The sequence below is a fragment of the Equus quagga genome, chromosome 10 (assembly GCF_021613505.1).
Source record: "Equus quagga isolate Etosha38 chromosome 10, UCLA_HA_Equagga_1.0, whole genome shotgun sequence".
Taxonomy (NCBI): Eukaryota; Metazoa; Chordata; class Mammalia; order Perissodactyla; family Equidae; genus Equus; species Equus quagga.
In genome coordinates, this window is record NC_060276.1 from 31,115,564 (window position 1) to 31,133,381 (window position 17,818).

At 37.0% G+C, this 17,818-nt stretch overlaps 1 protein-coding gene across 5 annotated transcripts in view; it reads right to left on the reverse strand.

The window, feature by feature from the left end:
* The window catches only part of PLS3 (plastin 3), a 73,386-nt gene that overhangs the window by 12,909 nt on the left and 42,659 nt on the right, over window positions 1–17,818 (reverse strand). For all 5 annotated transcript variants that reach the window (XM_046673131.1, XM_046673134.1, XM_046673132.1 and 2 more), the window contains 6 exons: window positions 11,477–11,640; window positions 5,831–5,960; window positions 5,192–5,324; window positions 3,292–3,373; window positions 2,356–2,521; window positions 996–1,138 (listed from right to left, as the gene is read on the reverse strand). In XM_046673131.1, the coding sequence (XP_046529087.1) occupies window positions 996–1,138; window positions 2,356–2,521; window positions 3,292–3,373; window positions 5,192–5,324; window positions 5,831–5,960; window positions 11,477–11,640 (818 nt within the window). The remainder of the gene's footprint in view (window positions 1–995; window positions 1,139–2,355; window positions 2,522–3,291; window positions 3,374–5,191; window positions 5,325–5,830; window positions 5,961–11,476; window positions 11,641–17,818) is intronic.

A 17,818-nucleotide genomic window follows, 5' to 3' on the forward strand; every position in this document is an offset into this window, starting at 1 on the left:
TCCATTTACGAATAGTTTTCAGGAACTCATCTAATGCATAAGGCCAATATGCCTGGCTAGTCATGTGTAAGTTAAAAGAAGGGATGGGGCCAGTTGGTCTTATAATTTGGGGGCTATCCTTAATTTTCACTGATGAAATCAGGAGCGCAACTATCCCATTACTTCCTCTCACCACTAAACAAATTGATATGATCACAATTGTCATAGCCCTCTTGGGTCAGGGACAGCTGGTGAAGATCCCCGCGTTTGTGCCCTGTGTTCTAACATCCGGATTGGAGAGAGTCGAGTCAGTTAATGAGAGCCCCACCATATCTGCTAGGGTAATTTCGGCCCTCTCTCCCTGAGGGGCCAAAGGCAACATGCGGTAAATAACTGTCACCAATGTCTTCCGCCCTTGCTAGTTTTTCCCTACTGCTCATGGAGAGCAGTGAGGGCCAAAATTCCATTCAACACAAGAAATCTTTGCGGGTCTTTTATGCGCCAGGTGTCGTGTTAGAGGCGGGCTTTAAGAGGAGGGCACTGGGCCAGGGGCTGAGGAAGGAGGCATATACATCCGTAAGAGCTATCACTATCCTCAAGAACTCAACATCTGAAGGAGGCAGCACACCACAGGAAAGGAGTCAAACAAGAAAGGGAAAGGGGAATTTTGAGGCCCGTTCTCTCTCTTCTAGGTCTTTACTAACAGGTACACCTAGGACTAAGAAAGGCAGTTAGGAATAGAATAGTCATGGCTCATCCTTTCATACTCCATGTTCAACAGTAAGCAAACATAAAATGTTAAGACCATAATATATTTACCCTTTTCCACTAAATGAAAGCTAGTCCTTGTACTAGGGCTGTTTACTGGTCTCCACCTCTCTACTGAAATCTATCATCAGAGCCAAGAGGCAACAAGACTTGGCGATTACTGGTAGGATTTCCCTCTGTTATGGTGGGATGAAATCTCCCAAGTCATTATATGCCCCCAAAGTGTTAACGGTTCTTTGCACAGTTACCTTGATGTCAGCACTAAAGTTGTTGATTTTTTGCCACCCCGAGTTTTCCAAATGAAAGTTTGCCCATCGAAGCAGAAGCTCTTCTGGAGACAATTTCATAAGCTCCTCCAAAGTCTCACCATCTCGAAGTAAAGCAGCCAAGGCTGTAAGAAAAAAAAACCCACAACCAACATATTGTATGATAATGGTCAATTACAAGTTCATTCAGTCTTTTGACATTCTGTTAAGTATCGAGGTGCAAAAAAATTGTATGACTAGAAAACTAGTGCAAAAATCAAGTAGTTCTTGATTTTCAGGTACTCATAGTCTAATAAAAAAGATAAACAGGGGCTGGCCCAGTGGCATAGTGGTTAACTTTGTGTGCTCTGCTTTGGTGGTCCAGGGTTTGGGGGTTTGGATCCTGGGCATGGACCTACACACTGCTCATCAAGCCATGCTGTGACAGTGTCCCACATACAAAAGAGAGGAAAACTGGCACAGATATTAGCTCAGGAACAGTCTTCCTCACCAATATATATATATGTGTATATGTGTGTGTGTGTGTGTGTGTGTGTATAGGCACTTTTGAGTAGATTAAAAGTGTAAGTGCAATAAAGTCTTGAAAGTGCAAAAGTATTATCATGGATAAAAGTGAAAAATAAGACTGTTGACAAGACACTCTGGGACCTTGAAAATACTGAGAACCCCAAATATATATTCTTCCCCCAAAGCAAATGAAGATTACAACGGTGATTTATGAAACAAAATATAAATATTTGGAGTAGTGCTTAATATTTTAAACTTTATCTGGAGAGGATAACGTAGCCCTTCCTAAGACCCCATGTCAATTGTATTGCACATGCGTATGCTCATATATTCTATGAATCCATATGCGATGTGACACAAAAACCTATGCTGTAAGAAGGATGATGCTTCTGCTGGTTCAGGAAATAGGAGGCCATCAAGGGCAGGTTAGAATATTTTTGAAGAGGTCTAAATCCATGAGAGAATATGAAAAGTATTAAAAATAATAGGAGCTGGTGCACAGTGGTAGAGCTGAGGGTGGTGATGGGGTGGGGCTGTGTGGGCAGAGCAGAAAAGAATAAATATCACGTTTGGAGACCTTGGGGAAGTTCCCCAAACTCACTGTGCTTTTCTGTCTTTATTGTAAAATGAATTCTAAAGTGCCAGACAAATGTTAATTACTACTAGAGAAGAAAGTTATAATTAGGCTGTTTTCCTGAATAACACTATATAGCATTACCTTTGGTTAATTCTAGTTACCATCTAATCACCTCAATTAAGTGAAAGCATGACAGTCTCCATGACTAGAAAAAATAACCAATAAACAACTTCCAAAATAGTGACTGTGTTCCATTACCTTCATTCCTGCTTAATTCAATGTCAGCAAACAAACCGATCTTAATGATCTGCCAGAGCAGTCCCAAAACCAGGTGAGGTTTCCCAGCCCGCAAATCCTCTGCACCAATGTTCACAACGTGACATCCAATGGCAGAAGCAGAGTTCAGTGCCAAGTTCAAGTTTTCCTGCAAGACAGCCAATTTAAACACTTGCTTCTTGACCTTTCCATTTTGTAGGAGTCTACTTCTCCCCTCACTGAAAACAACACTCAATGAGGAAATTAATACCTCGTATTAATTTTGTATGATCCAGAGAAAACAAACACCAGATTTTGGTGTTAAAAGCATAGCTCAAACAAATCTCAGCCTTATTGCTTTTGTCTTTTCCAGAATTCCATGGGAAGTTAACTTGGTATTTTCATTTGATCCCTTTTGAAATACACTGACACTAAAGGAAAAGGCCGAGTGACTGGAATAAGTATATCCATGTGAGTTGTGTCGTATTTCTGAAAATGCCTCGATGAGTCTGTTGCATACTCCTGAAAGAGTTCCAGAAGTTCTCAATCTCCACATCCCAAGAGGTGCTCTTGCCTGAGGGAATTTTGCTAATAGTGTAATACTCACTTGATGGAAAAGAAAAACGCTCCTTTCCTTAAGTATGATAACTAATTAAGAGCTTAAAGATTTTTGCTTATTTCTGCATGTTTGTACACAATATGTAAGGGAAAGAATCCAGAGGGTTAGACCTGGATTTGAACTTCAGTTCTAACATTAACCTCGAGCAAGCTCGAAAACTTGAGTCCCAGCTCTCTTCTTTGTAAAATCTGAATAATAATCCTAAACTCAGAGTTGTTATAAGAAATAAATGAGAAGATACGAAGTGCAGAGCCTATGGTCTATATAATAGGTCCTCAACCAGTAGTTTCATGGAAGAGGGAAGGGAGAACAACGCATACTTGAATGATGAAGGGTGTAAGTTTCTTCTTGTTGATTGCTCTTTCATCAATTGTATCAGGAACTGAAAGGTTGATCATTTTACTGAAACACAAATTAAAGAATGAATTGGTTTACTTTTAAAAAGTCTGTAAATATTCACAAATATTTTAAGTCTTATTATAAACATGTCTCTCATGTAATCTGAAAAAATAAACGCAATATGACTTTTATCATGTTGATCACAAAAAACTATACATATGAAAAATGCAAATTTTAAAAAAAGGCCAAAATATTTACAGTAGTAGGGTATTCCTGAGTTGGGGATTGGGGAATATTTGCTCATTTTAATTTTTTGGTATTTTCCACATTATTTTATAAGAATGAGTAACTGGGATATTGAAAAAAACTTTATTGAATAAGTGTTAAAAAGATAAAATCCCACAATAAAATTGTGTCTTTTCTAGATTATATAATTCAGAACTTAAAATTACCATCTATCCACAAAGAGGTAAAATTAGTTGAGCAGGAGATTCTTCATTCACCAAATATCTGAGTGCCTAAATGATGAGCTAGGGGCTGTATTTGGTGCTGGTAATACAGTGGTGAGAGAAAGAAAGGTTACACTAACTAGACTAGAATCTGTGACTTATTAAGGAAGAATCTTATTTGGTGAAATTTGGAGTTAGACTCTAACATTTTAGATGTTTATAATGCTCCTTCAAACTTATTCTGCATAGGGAAAACCATGCTTCTTTCTTTGCAAAATATAAATATTAAATAAATAGTACTATATGATAATCTCTTTCTATCAAAACACATGGGGAATTATTTCTTTAGTGCTTATAAATGGACAAAATAGGAGATATCTTGCATTTTTAACATCAGCTTTTCAAACAACCAAAATGACCTTATTGTAAAAAACCAGATTTTATATATTGTACACTGTCATCTGAAATCTATCTATTTCACTGTTCTAAGCACTCTAAATGTAGCCACTTGTGCTCGCAATAGCCCTGGGAGGTAAGTACAATAATATGGGGATCATAATAGATGGAAACTGACAGGCAAAGGGGCTGAATAGCTTGATTACAGTTACACAGCTACTGAGTGGCAGACCCTGAATATGAACCCAGGCAGACTGACTATGGAGCATGCTCTTAACCACTGAGCTACATTGCCTTAATAAAAAGGTGCAAAAACGGACAAAGTGTTGATAATCTTCTATCATTTCTGCCAAGATGCTGTTGGCTCTAGGGAAGCAGCAGTGACAAATGCATTTTTCAGAAATAAGCAATTGGAGAGTGAGAACTGAAGAGTAGTTTCTTTTTTTCTTTTGGAAGCTATGGTACTTTAGAATAAAGAGATACTGACACACTTAAGTTCAACAAAGTTATAATGCTCTGCCTGCTTAGTGATGAGATGAAATTGAAAGCAGAGAGCTTCCCTACAAAGAGGTCCTCAGTCTAAATGACTGACTTTTAGATTCTTTTTTTGTGTGTGTGAGGAAGATTGGCCCTGAGCTAACATCTGTTACCAATCTTCCTCTTTTTGCTTGAGGAAGCTTGTTGCTGAGCTAACATCTGTGCCAATCTTCCTCTATTTTATATGTGGGATGCCACCACAGTGTGGCTTAACCAGCAGTGCTAGGTGCGCACCCAGGATCTGAACCTGTGAACCCTGGGCCTCTGAAGCAGAATGCCCGAACTTAACCACTATGCCATGGGGCCGGCCCCTAGATTCATATTTTGATAGTGGCTTCACAGACAGACCTAGAGATGAAATGAAATGAGCAGAACCTAGACAATTTTCATTTCTAATTATTTCCCGAAGTGAAGCTGTCAAGCACCCAGAAACAAATATGTCAATTACGTGGAAGACTATTTTCAGCAATCTGGACATAACAATAAGCCAATATCTTACCAAAGCACAATTCCATCACCAACAGCTTTGAACAGGTCATCAGTATTTGGGTTCATTGGTATAACATGTCTGCAATCAGGATCATTTTCCAAGGCTTTGTTTATCCAGTTAACAAAAGCATATTTTTCTTCCTCTAAAATTACGTTGAATAACAAGAAATCAGTTCATCCTCTAGGTTAAATATTTGACTCCAAAGGCTAAAATAGTTGTACAGTTGTGCTGACTATTAATATGTCACAAACATATGGTTATTCTCTTTGGAAACCCAGACACTTGAATGCAACACAGTGGCTATTAGGAATTACAAAGTTAACAAAAAGAATAGAGCAGGGTTAACTGAGCCTTAGAGGAGTTACAAAATTCTTTAAGAATTATATTTATGTTACCATAGAACTCTACTGTAATAAAGCCTATCATTGCACATACTGTATCATGTTTTTTGCAAGCTAACAAAGCCATACAATAAAGACTTATAATGCCTTTATGGCAAGTATTAGTCCCAAGTCCAAATACAGGTCACAAAAGACCTCTACTGTATTCTTGATAAGGAGGCAATGTTTTTCTAGAGCCCCACGTTGGCACTGGAGCATGCACTCTACTTAGGTCATTGTGTTAACCTAATGCACGTAAAACGATTACCTGAGTAAGAATGCTGGGTTCCTTCACTGGACAGCTCTGACGTTCCTCCCAGAGCACAAATCCCTTCTTTCCTGTTGATCGCTTTGCGAAAGGTTTTGGCAATATCACTGCTTTTTACCTCTTGGAAAATCTATTAATTAAAATATGTTGTTGATTCACCATTAATTTTAAATCAAGCACAATAAGCATATTTATCTTCTTTATACTCTGATCACCTACATTTTCCTCCATAGGTGATGAGTGTTAAGAGATATGGAAAGCTGGGCTTGAGTTTTCAAAATGCTAAACAAATACTACAATACTGCTCTTGAAAAGGAAGCATCAGAAATTCAATTGCACACGCTTGTCAAAAACATTAAGTGCCACATGCATTGAACTCGCTTTAAGCCAAAAGCTAGCGTGGGTCAAAGGCATAGGTACAACTGTAAGGCTTGGTGCTTTTCCTGGAGAGAAAAAGCTGAAGCATCCCTTTCTTTAATCACAATTCTTAGTGCGAAGAAAGATGAAAACCTATGACTCAATCAAAATAACTAGTTTTTGGTACAGTGGGGTAGCTCTGTAAGAGTGTGCTCAGTCAAAATGTATAGAATAATGTGCAAAAATGTGTTAAGTTGGCAGCAACAGATGACTATTGTCATCTGGACAGAAACGAGGCTGTCCAGTGATTGTCTTGTTTGAGCATTTACGAAGTCCGGCTTCTCTTCACAATAAGGAACATAGCTAACGAAATTAACTTGTACTTTCTAATTGTACAAGAGCAGGGTGTAACAAAGCAAAGTTCACACGCTACACTCTAACCACTTGGTTGAATGAATGGACATTCTAAAGGACTGTCTGTATATTCCTTAAATACTGGAACTTACCTAACTCCAAATTTGTTCCTGATCTACCAATGTGCAGGGCTAAATTAGCCACTGCCAGTCAAACAAGAGCAAGATGTACCATCTTCATAAATATTTCTTTAAAAGATGTTTAGAACTCATAAGTGGACTTAGCGAAAGAAATTTATGACCCTAACGCAAAAGTTGCTGAACAAATAGAAAATAGGTCAAAGGCCTTTGGCATTATTGACAAGTACATACACACACACATTTCAGGAGGTACAGCCTATGTGTAAGTTCAGAGAACAGGGTCACAATATCTAGCGGTTCAGGGTGAATCCGTGAGAGCAGGCACGAGTAGAAGCTGAAATTCAGCCCATGCTCCACTACCCAAGCCTTATGTCTTGTACAAGACTGTGTCAGGCAGAAAGCAGGAGTGCCTTTTTATACTTAGTCTTTCCAGGATGGCATTTTTTAAATAATTAATCCACCCAGAGACAGTGACTTTTTCTAACTGCTAAAAGGGTTGCTGTAGGTGTTGTCAGCGGTCCCATCACAAAGTCATCTTTTCTTGTTATGTTTCTTAAATATTGACTTTCCTTGGACTCATAAACCTAATTTTATTTAGGAAAATAGTAAACAGTAAGTTTTACAAAAATCAAGCTTACTCAGTTTCCATAGCTGTGGTTTCATGCTATACCTGTGAGTTCAGAGGTAGAATTTCAGAATGGATGTGTGTGTGTCTAGGTGTGTATATGGATGTCGACACACATACATACTGACTACTGTAAATACTGCATACAACCAAGGAAATCACTCTTCCTCCTTTTAGGCCATTATACTGACTCTTGTTAAGTAGCAATAGTATGGAGCTGACTCATGCACTCTGGTTAACCTTCAAATTATTAAAGTTACTTTTACTTACACTCTGATTTTTTTAGTCCAAGTTTAATTTCACTTAATTTACCTTAACTTTCAAGCCAAGATTACACAACAAAATATTTATCCGGGAACGTGGTGATCTTAACTGTGATGCATTTTGCTCCCAGAGCTCCCCCTGTGATAACTGCATATCTGCTCAGCGAAAAAATAGTATTCACTATTCTACCTCATTCTTCATTTGGTAAAACATTGTCTAGTAAATTACAATCTAAATGTGTGAATTTCCTCAAGACTGACATACCATCAATCACTGGAATGACAAAAAATGTCCAAAATGTTACTGGAGTTTCTGCCTCCAAATGACACATGGAAACTTATTTTTCTTATTACGACTACTTTTGCCTCTAAAAATTAAGTTGTTTCCATGATCCCAGTTTCAACTGAAAAATAAATCCAACTTGTATACATCATGGGAAAGAGGAATAATACAAATTATAATAATAAAAAAAAGAACATCTGCTATATGATATCCTAACGCAATTACTTACACGGCTCTCGTTAAACTCCTGATACTTGGGAATGACATACAAAGTTGCAATTAAATTAATTTTCAACTGTCTCACAGAAGTTACATGACTTTCATTTTCTAAATACTTTTAAATAAATTATTCCAGTCAAGCTCAAATTTTCCGTTTCATAGTATTTTCTTCTGCTCCTTAAATTAAAAAAAGTTAAAAGATAAGAGCTAATTGAAGATCTATGTATCTATTAAACTGATTCACTAGACAAGAATTTGCATTTTATTTCCTACTTTAGTAAAGAAATTGCTTGAGTGGATGATAAAGCTATTTGAGTATAAGCCTTGGTTTAACAAGAATCTCTGAAATCAGAGATACACAAGGCCAACTACTGTGCTGGAGTCTTCTCAATGAATCTTTTCAAAGCGGCCTGTTGCGGTACTAACGAGCTCACTGGTTCATGCTGTTTTCCCTCCATGAGGAAGGACTTGCTTTATCACGCGTCAACTCCTGGTATACACTGTCCTATACATCTTTTCCAGTCTCTTTTATGGAGTACATATGTTTCTTATTCCTTTTAAAAGTTTCATCACCTTTCTAGCTCAGCACAGGAGTAGTGGCCAAACCAAAGCAACCCAGAGGCATATGACTTGAGAGAAGAAGGAAAGATTTCAGAAAAAATTGCAAAAAAATATTGACTGGCTTCCAGTGTTTGAGGTTTGCTTCCAAAGTAGCAGGTTTGAATTTTTCCTTTTTTTGGAATCTGTTGTAGGCCTAACCTTAGTAATAATAGGAAAAGAACACTACTTTTTAAAAAAATAGAAATAGCTACTCCAACAACTAACACCTATACACTACATAGCGTTTGCTACATAGCTGGCACTGGTCTAAGCATTTTACTTGTATGAAGTTATTTAATCCTATGAGGTCGACACTATTAGTAAAAGTCTTAAAACAGGTCAACAACTTATTACCATTATGCAAGGGCAAGTTTCTCACTGTGAAAATAAGAGTTTATTGCAGACATCTCTGCTGAAAGAAACTGACATACAGTCTTTTCACAGATGCAGAAAAAAACCCCTATTATCTTGTAAGTATAAAAATCTAGTAATTTAGTTTTGAAATACTTAGAAGAAACAAAATCAAGGTATTAAATTTAATTTTAATGTTTGAAGTTTACATATAATTTAGGGACTCTTTTCTACCCTATATATATATATATTCTTCTCCAAAATTAACGTAAACTGGTTTTGTTTGTAGGCTGGTTTGCAATTAACAGTTCTTAAGCAGCAATTTAAATAAAAAACCAAAACCTAACATGCAAGAACATGTTTATTTTCATTTCCTTATGTTAATATCTGACAGGAATAATGTGCTTCCTCCTTCTCAGGTAACTAAGATCTACCCATATTTTGTACAACAATTTGTAAGATGTTTCACTGATGACAAAGCAGAGGGGAATGGACAGACATTTGTTTAAACGCCCTTCTTTCTCTCGGTACAGTCATGGTGGTATCATTCTGAAACTTCAGGCAGGTTATTTTACTGTCCTTCATATTTCCAGTTTCTTGAATAGAAAGGAGGTAACTAGAAGAAGCAACTAGTCTCCTGTGTAATGTTGGGCAAGTCATTTCTTCCTTTTTCAGGAACCCAGGCTTTTTTTTTTTAATTTGAAAAATGAAGGAGTAGGAACCTATTGATTCCTTCTAATTCTAAAATGTACATTTTAACCTAAAATGTTCTTGTTAATATTTTATTTTTTAAAAAATCCCTGATGATGCTAAATCATGCATGTTCTCTACTTTTTAAGAATATACTAAGATAATCACAACTCTTCACTCAAAAGCCACAAACGGCTGTGCAGAAACTGCAACGTTTCAAAATACGCAAAATTAAATATTTCCCTAAGATCATTTTTCTTAATGACACTTTCAGAATTTTATCCTTAACAATACTGGCACACTGCAAATCTTAATGATTTAAGTCTATTCTTTTCACTAGATTAAAAAATTCTGAGCAGTAAATTATATCAAAATGAACCCATCATAGTTAACTGCTGCTCTAAGCTGCTTTAAATTCGCAAACATGCAGTTACAAGGGGAGTAAGTTATACATCAGAGGACATGCAAGTGCTCATATTGCAAGTCAATTGCAACTTACTATTGAACACAGAATTCAAAACAAAAGGCTTTGGAAATAACTGGAGACAAAAACGGTGGGGAGGAAATCAGTATTTCGAAAGATGATGACAAGAACTATATCATGATAATTATGACACACGTTTGCATTTTTACAACAGTAACTCCCCCCACAAAATGCTATCAGCTAAGTAGACATCATTACTTAGTCAAGTTGCTTCTTGAACTCTTACGGTGTTCTAAAGGAGTTAATTCTAATTGGAGAGAACATATCAGAATTTCACTTGCTATAGTGAGCCGTGTTTACCTACGGGAGTATATGTTATCATTTCAGGTGTCTTGGGCAAAAATAAACCATGGAGAAGGAGGACAGGAGTGCTAGGGACTTTGTGACAAATATTAGGCACTAATTATCTGTTTGTAATATACTTTCAGGAATGCCTAATTAGATCTAGTCAAACTCAGCCTTAAATTAATAATAAATAAAAACAATAAAATCTTAAGGGTGTTCTTAACTGAGGGAAGAGGCCACATCTATTCTTTAACACGTACCTCAAATATTTTGTCAATGAATACTGACTGAAAATGGCGTATGTCTAGAAACTCTAGACCTTGCACAGCAGTAGCTAAAAGCAGTCAGCTTCAGTAATGAGCGCCACACACACACACACGCTCCAAGCACTGAGTACAGAACAATAAACGAGGTGCTCGGGGTTCGAAGATTAAATCAGCCCCTAACCTTCAAGAGTATTTGATACTAGAGAAGAAAACAATTTTAAATGCCTCTTCCAATGGACTAAAAAGATATGCTTCTAACTTTTAATTATCAAAATTATCATCCTAGAGAAAATGGTACAGTTAAATACTACTACCGTAAGAGTAGCATACATCTTTTTAATCAGAAAGTTCAACTCAGGAAGCTTCCAAGACTGTGAGTCAGGGTGTGTCATTAAAATTTGGGAGCACACCGTTCACCGAGGGAGACAGAAGGAGCCCTTCAGGATGTCATGTAGCACCTTGAAAACTCTCCTTTTAATGATGCCCCCAAAGGGGACTGCTCAGCTTACACAGTGAGCAATGTGTGCTATTTTTGATTCTTTTTCTCAATTCTTTTCTTAAGATAATCTAAAAAAATTTAGTGGGTAAGATGAGAGAAATAGTATTAGTTATAACAGTACGAATATGATATATTTAGGAACTTAATATGATAGGGCTTATGACTATAAGATCCCACTAGACAAACGAATAATCGTTCCTTGTAATAAGGGTGGATTTTCACATACTTACATAAACAAATTCGTCAAAGCTTATCTTCCCATCTTTATTCCTGTCACCATCCAGCATGAGTTTTTGAATAATTTCTCTCACTTTATATCCCGGTAATGGCATATTAGCTTCCTTGAAAAGCTCATGAAGTTCGTAGTCACAAATGAATCCATTGCTGTTGAGATCTTTGTAAAAAGGTAGAGCAAGCAAAAAAGAAAAAGAAGTTTTAGGAGAAATAAGTTAACCTTTTAGAGTATTTTTCTTCACTTGAGGCTCAGTTCATTAGCTCGCCTAAATAACAACGTTTTCCTTTCTTATTGTTTGGTACCTAAGGTCGTTTGAAATGCAAATGCAAATTTTAACTGAAAGAGCATGGTTTTACAACACGTTTCCTGTATTTTAAACAGTGTATGAGTAGCTTTACTTAAAAATAGCATCCCTATTATTAAGAAAACATAGTTGTTTAATAAAATTATTATTAAATCATGAAGCTGACAGGACTTTAAAAAAAATTAATAGATTATACACCAATAAAACACTGCCATGGTATAAAACAATTTTTATTGTGGCTATTTAAGGGTTTTATACCCCTTACTCTTCCATTAGTCCTACAGAATAGTTTATGAATTACTGCTGTTTATATTACAAAGCAAACCTGAAATTAAGCTACCATCTTCAGCCCCAACTTTTTCTTCTAGTTAATGGAAATAAACATTAATCCAAGAAAACCATAGAGTTCATAAAAATAAACGCAGTCTTGAGTAATGCAAATGTTTAACATGACATTTTTGATTGCTACAACTGGGGGTGTGGGGTGGGGAGAGGATGCTCCTGGAATCCAGTGTGTAGACACCAAGGATGCTGCTAAATATCCTACAATGCATATGACCCCCTCTCGCCCTGACTGCAACACCGAATTATGCAGCTCAAATTGTCAATAGTGCTGAAGCTGAGTAACCCCAGGTTATAGTGACAGGTTGGGGAGGGGATGCTAGTGGGGGTGCTATTTCGACAGAATGGTCAAGGGTGGCTACTTTGATGAGGACATATTTGAATGAAGACTTACAGGAGGTAAGGGAGCAAATCATGTGGGTATCTAGGGGAAGAGATTCAGGTAGAGGAAAGAGCAAATGCAAAGTCTGCGATGTGGAAGAGTGTCTGGTGTGTTTTGGGAACAGCAAAGATACAGTATGACTTGAGCAGAGTGAGCACAGGAGAAAATGAGAGATGAGGTCAGGGAGCTGATCATAAAAGCTCTTATAGGCCAAGGAACATACTCTGGCTTTTATTTTGAGTGCAATCTAAGCGTGATTCATATTAGCCAATTTTTGCCAATTATTAAAACATTAAATGAAGTCTTCTACATGAAACCATTTCCCCAATACTCTGAAAGCTGATGAAATTCTATGTCTAGTTTTAACGAAGTATACTTCTAGAGTCAAACAAATTTTCTCAAACATAGATTATTATATTTGAATCCATCAATTAAAATATCTATACTCTTAAAACATCATCCTCAAACTACCCAACACTTCTAAAAATCACTAATATTTCCTTCAGGGTAAAGCATTTAATTCCCCTAGGGTACATCTTCACTTTCTTTGCTTCGAATTTATAAAAGGTCATACGTCAAACTCTTTATTAGAAAATAATCCAGCAACAACATCTGCAGTTGCTAAAAAGAACAAAGTAATCCACATGATGCTGTGGCAGGATTTTAGCAACTTTTGATAAATAAAATTCTTGGATTTAAATATACCTTCTCCCATGCCTATACCAATCTGTTTCTCTCATTTTCTTTAAATTCAGGTTAAAATAAAGCTCTGTACTAAGGAGTAAGCGTGGCATAGTGAAAGATACACAGCATAGGTGAAGGGACACAACAAATGGGAGTAACGTAACAGGATCTCTTTTCATCTTAGCTACTAATTTGCACAATTCACCTCCCCAGGTCTTAGTTTTTTCATCTGTAAAAGGAGTGCTTTGGATCTAATGATCTCCAAGGTCCCTTTTTGGCTCTAACACACTTTGATTGGAAATTCAAGTACACAGGATCTCACAAACCACACACAGACACACTTTTTTTTCTTTAAAAAAAACTGGAGATATCATAAGACATATTAAAAACAAATATAGAGTAATAACATTCTGATGACTACTACACCTGATTATCTAAATACAATAGCCCTTCAGTTTTATACCTTTATTGAAAGAGGTAGCTTATTCCTTGCAACTATCAAAACGTTGTCCACTTCAGCAATTTCTGATAGAAAGAGATTTTTAAATGTATTCTATTTTTCCCTGACTTCTGAAATGACGTTATCTGAGCATAATTTAATCTGCTTATTTACTCCAGTTTAGACCTAGCATACCTAGTAAAAGATATTTAATCGTTCTTTTTGTATTCTCAGTGATATACTAGAAGTGGAAGGTAGAGATGTTTAAAAATAAATATTGGAGAACTATAATGAATTCAGAGCTGCATGAAACTGACCAAGGCCCTGAGAGTCTAGTCTATCTGGCAGTTTATTCACGTTAGGCGGAACAGAGGTGCTGGCAATGGGCAGAACTACTACTTGCGTGAACCCTCTCTGAAATAAGCTCTCTTGAGCATTAATTAGAAGTTCACTGATGTGATTAAAAGATGCTAGGAAGTAGCCACCCTAAAATATAACCAACATAAAATAACCACATGTGGAAACTCCATTTTGAAGTAAGAGTAGTAATAACAGATGCTTTTAGTAACTGATAGGAACATTTTAAAGGGGGTTGGAGGAATAAGAACTTGTCATTACACGACAATCTTATTAGTTTGCAAATTTCTGGATAAAGATTCTTCTAAATTTTGTTATCTCCCAGCCCAATATGTAGCACAGTACCTTGCATATAACAAAGCAATGGGAAAAATTATTTTTGTAGAACCAGTGATTCTCAAGTATTAACCAGGAAAAGAATGCTTCATCTACTGAGAATTTTAAAAACAAAATTAAACAAACAACAGTGACAAAAAATACAGAAATAGCACTAAAAGACTGAATAGCAATTCATCAGGAAACCATAACGACAGAAATATCCCTTAAATAACATTCAATCTCATTCCCTTTGTTCTAATCCTGTCCCCACCCAGTAGCCTTCAGATCTGTAATTTGGTTTTCTAAGTGGACACACCCACCAAGGAGGACCCAAGTAGACAACCAGCGATGGCTGTCAGGTCAGGACCTCTCTCTCATTCTAAATCTGGAAACCTGCTTTGGCTTTATTAAGAAATACTGTGTGCATTTGTTTAGCATGAGTCAACCTCTGGAGCAAAGTGAGTACCTACTCTGTGGCAGGTACTGAGCCAGATACTAAAGATACAGAAATTTATCAGACAGAATCCCTGGTTCTTACTTGAAACTGTAGCTTCAAAATCCTTGCTAAAACGTTGAGTCAATTGGAATATGTATCCTATATCTTTCTTGAGATGGGAAAAGAATCATTGCCCACGTCATCCAGTTTTACATATTTTAAGAGTTTTACCTATTCTGTAATTTTTCCACATTTTATCAGCAGATCTAGCTTGTACAACCTCATGCGATCAAAGGCATTCTAGTGTTAGTACTAGTAAATTATAGCAAGCCTTTCTTAGAGCTCCTAAATCATATCTCTTGAAGAAAACAATTTCAATTTCAATAGGAAGGCAGAGGGAGCCTAAAAAGGCGGTTTGCAATTAATTTTACAAAATCTCCCAGCTGGTAAAGTACTTGAAAGACAAAATAGGGTGCAATTATTTTTAAAGAGTTTTATGCTAATTTTATTTCCAGTCCCCAGCCAACACACACACACACACACACACACACACACACACACACACACATCCTTAAACAATATCAGAGATCTAATGTGCTGTGCTTTGGAAGGCCAAAAAACAACATTGCACAATGGCATTTTAGAAAGATTCTATCTCATGAGCAACGTTATTAGCTGGGAGCTCAACATGTTTGACGGTGAACTTTTCCTATTCTGAGTTTTGACGTAAACATGAGAATTTCATAATAAACTGACCTAAAAAAACACAGACCTAGATTGAAAACAGTTTTAACAACTGGAAACTAAAATCACAACTTCCTGGCATGATGATGGTTTTTTATTTTCTCATTAAAGCTGCCAATATTCTGGAACCCCTTTCTGGCTCATGTGCCACTTTTTCATTGACTACACATTGGCACGGGGTGGAACAGATTCTGCATTGCACAGACTCTTCTGTTCCAGCACCACATTTTCAACCACCTGATAAAGTAGATATTATCATACAGCCTGTATTATCTAGAGCACTCTCAATGTTTCCACAAGCACGTCTCAACATTTTGCTTCAGAAAACATGGTCAGTATGGGCAGAGAGTAGCAGGCGGTAGGAGAGAAGAAACTCCACCTACGCACTGAAGAAAGTTCCCGTAGAAAGTAAAGAGCTAAATTTCAATCAAGCGACTGTGTCCTTATTTTTAAAGAAAAATCACTATACTTGAAAAAATCACTAAGAGGCTCCCAATGCCGCCCCGGAGAGGCCTGTCTTTCATATTGGCTACTGAATTCATCAGAAAGAGACCAACTGTTTGTAACAACAGATTCAGTCTGTCTCTGTGTCTCTCTCTCCCTGATGACACATGTAGGTTCACAGTTGCATTCTGTTTTAAAAGAAACCTCCTTATGCTGTTCTACTAAGTATTATTTTAAATGCTAGTTAACTCTCCCAACACCCTCCCCCCAAGTGATCTTAAAGTAAATAAACTTATTATACAGCCATGTCCCTGCAGAAGTTTGAATCACACCAAGAATGCATATCCTTAAAAGGAAATGTTTTCCCTCCCCTTGCATCCTGTTATTTAAGCTATTTTAAGTACTTGTCTGGAGAAAGCTGAGCCAGAATTCAAGTGGTTTTGATTTTAGCTGCTGTTTTACACTGCCCATGTCCAGGTGGTATGCGGTGCAATCGATCACTTCAAACGCATCTTTTGGGGTGCTACTTTGTGTTATAAATCTGACAGTAAAAACGACTGGGATTTCCTTTGACCTCCAGGTTGTGTGTGTGCGTGTGTTGCTTTAACCATCCTTGAATCTGTTTAAATCTAGCGTCTTTCTTTATAAAGAGGTCGCATGTGTGTGCCCTCATCTGCAACACATATGCAACCTCTTTACTAACCCACTACAGACAGGGCTCATTTGGACCAAAGAAGAAAACCAACCAAGTGCGGATGCACGTCCTTTCAGAAAAGCGGGGTTTAAAAGTTCCACTCAGTTTAACCAATGTATTCCACAAATTTTTTGCACTAAAAATAATGACAAAAGGAATCTATACATCTAACAGTAATGGATTTACACACACACACGCATAATCTTGAATGCCTATGAAAGCACACGAAATATTGATTTAAAAGACTCAGCCAAAAGACTTGTGCAGAAGAATTTAGATTATATTCCACCCTAAGATCTAAGCAGTAAAGTCAAGCTTTCATTAGGCATTAAAACCTTAGAAAAGGCAGCTGCTAAACATCTCCAGATGCTTAGCTAAACACAGGTTTTGCCTTTCACAGCTTTTACCTTTTGAGGTAGCTCGTTCCAGCAAATATAAGAGGCAGTTTAATGAGACCCAGCTAAGGGTAGAATAGAGGTCGTTACCTAAGAGCTCATCCAAATACCGGATCCCCAAAGGTGGAGGTCAAGTACAGCGAAGGCTGGACAGGTTAAGAGGGCTGAGACCAGGCAATCAAAAATGTCGTCTATCAATCCTTTTCCAACTCATAATTTCCAGCAATTTGGCCATCATTTTCCGCTTGTTGCCACTCTCTAGCTTTAAAAATACATACACACCGACACACACGCTCACGAGTGCACACGCACACACTTATACTCCTATCCTCCACGCCATTAAAACATGTTTTTCAGGCTATCCCGAGACCTTCATTTGTAATATTCCATCGATAATTAACCAGATGGCACGGTGAAAGAGCACTGGTTAGTTTGTTTATTTTTTCGGTTGAGCTATAGATTTTATTTTTCAAGTCTTAATTAAACCAATATGCCCTGGTACAGTTTCATTGAACACTACAAGTAAATTAAACCACCATCCTTTTTGTGGCATCATCCTGACGTGGTTTTTATATACTAGAGAATATGAAGTAATTTGAAACAACTCAATTTCCTCAGATGAGAAAATCTGGTACAACTATAACACCATAACTAAAAATTTTTGGCTTAGTTTGATGGGCGGCCTCAAAGGAATATACCCACACTATTCCTAGTCATTTATGAAACCCCATTATTCTTTCATTTCAAAAGTGCTGAATTCACATTAAAAATAAAAAGCTTAGTAGCAATTGCTTAGGA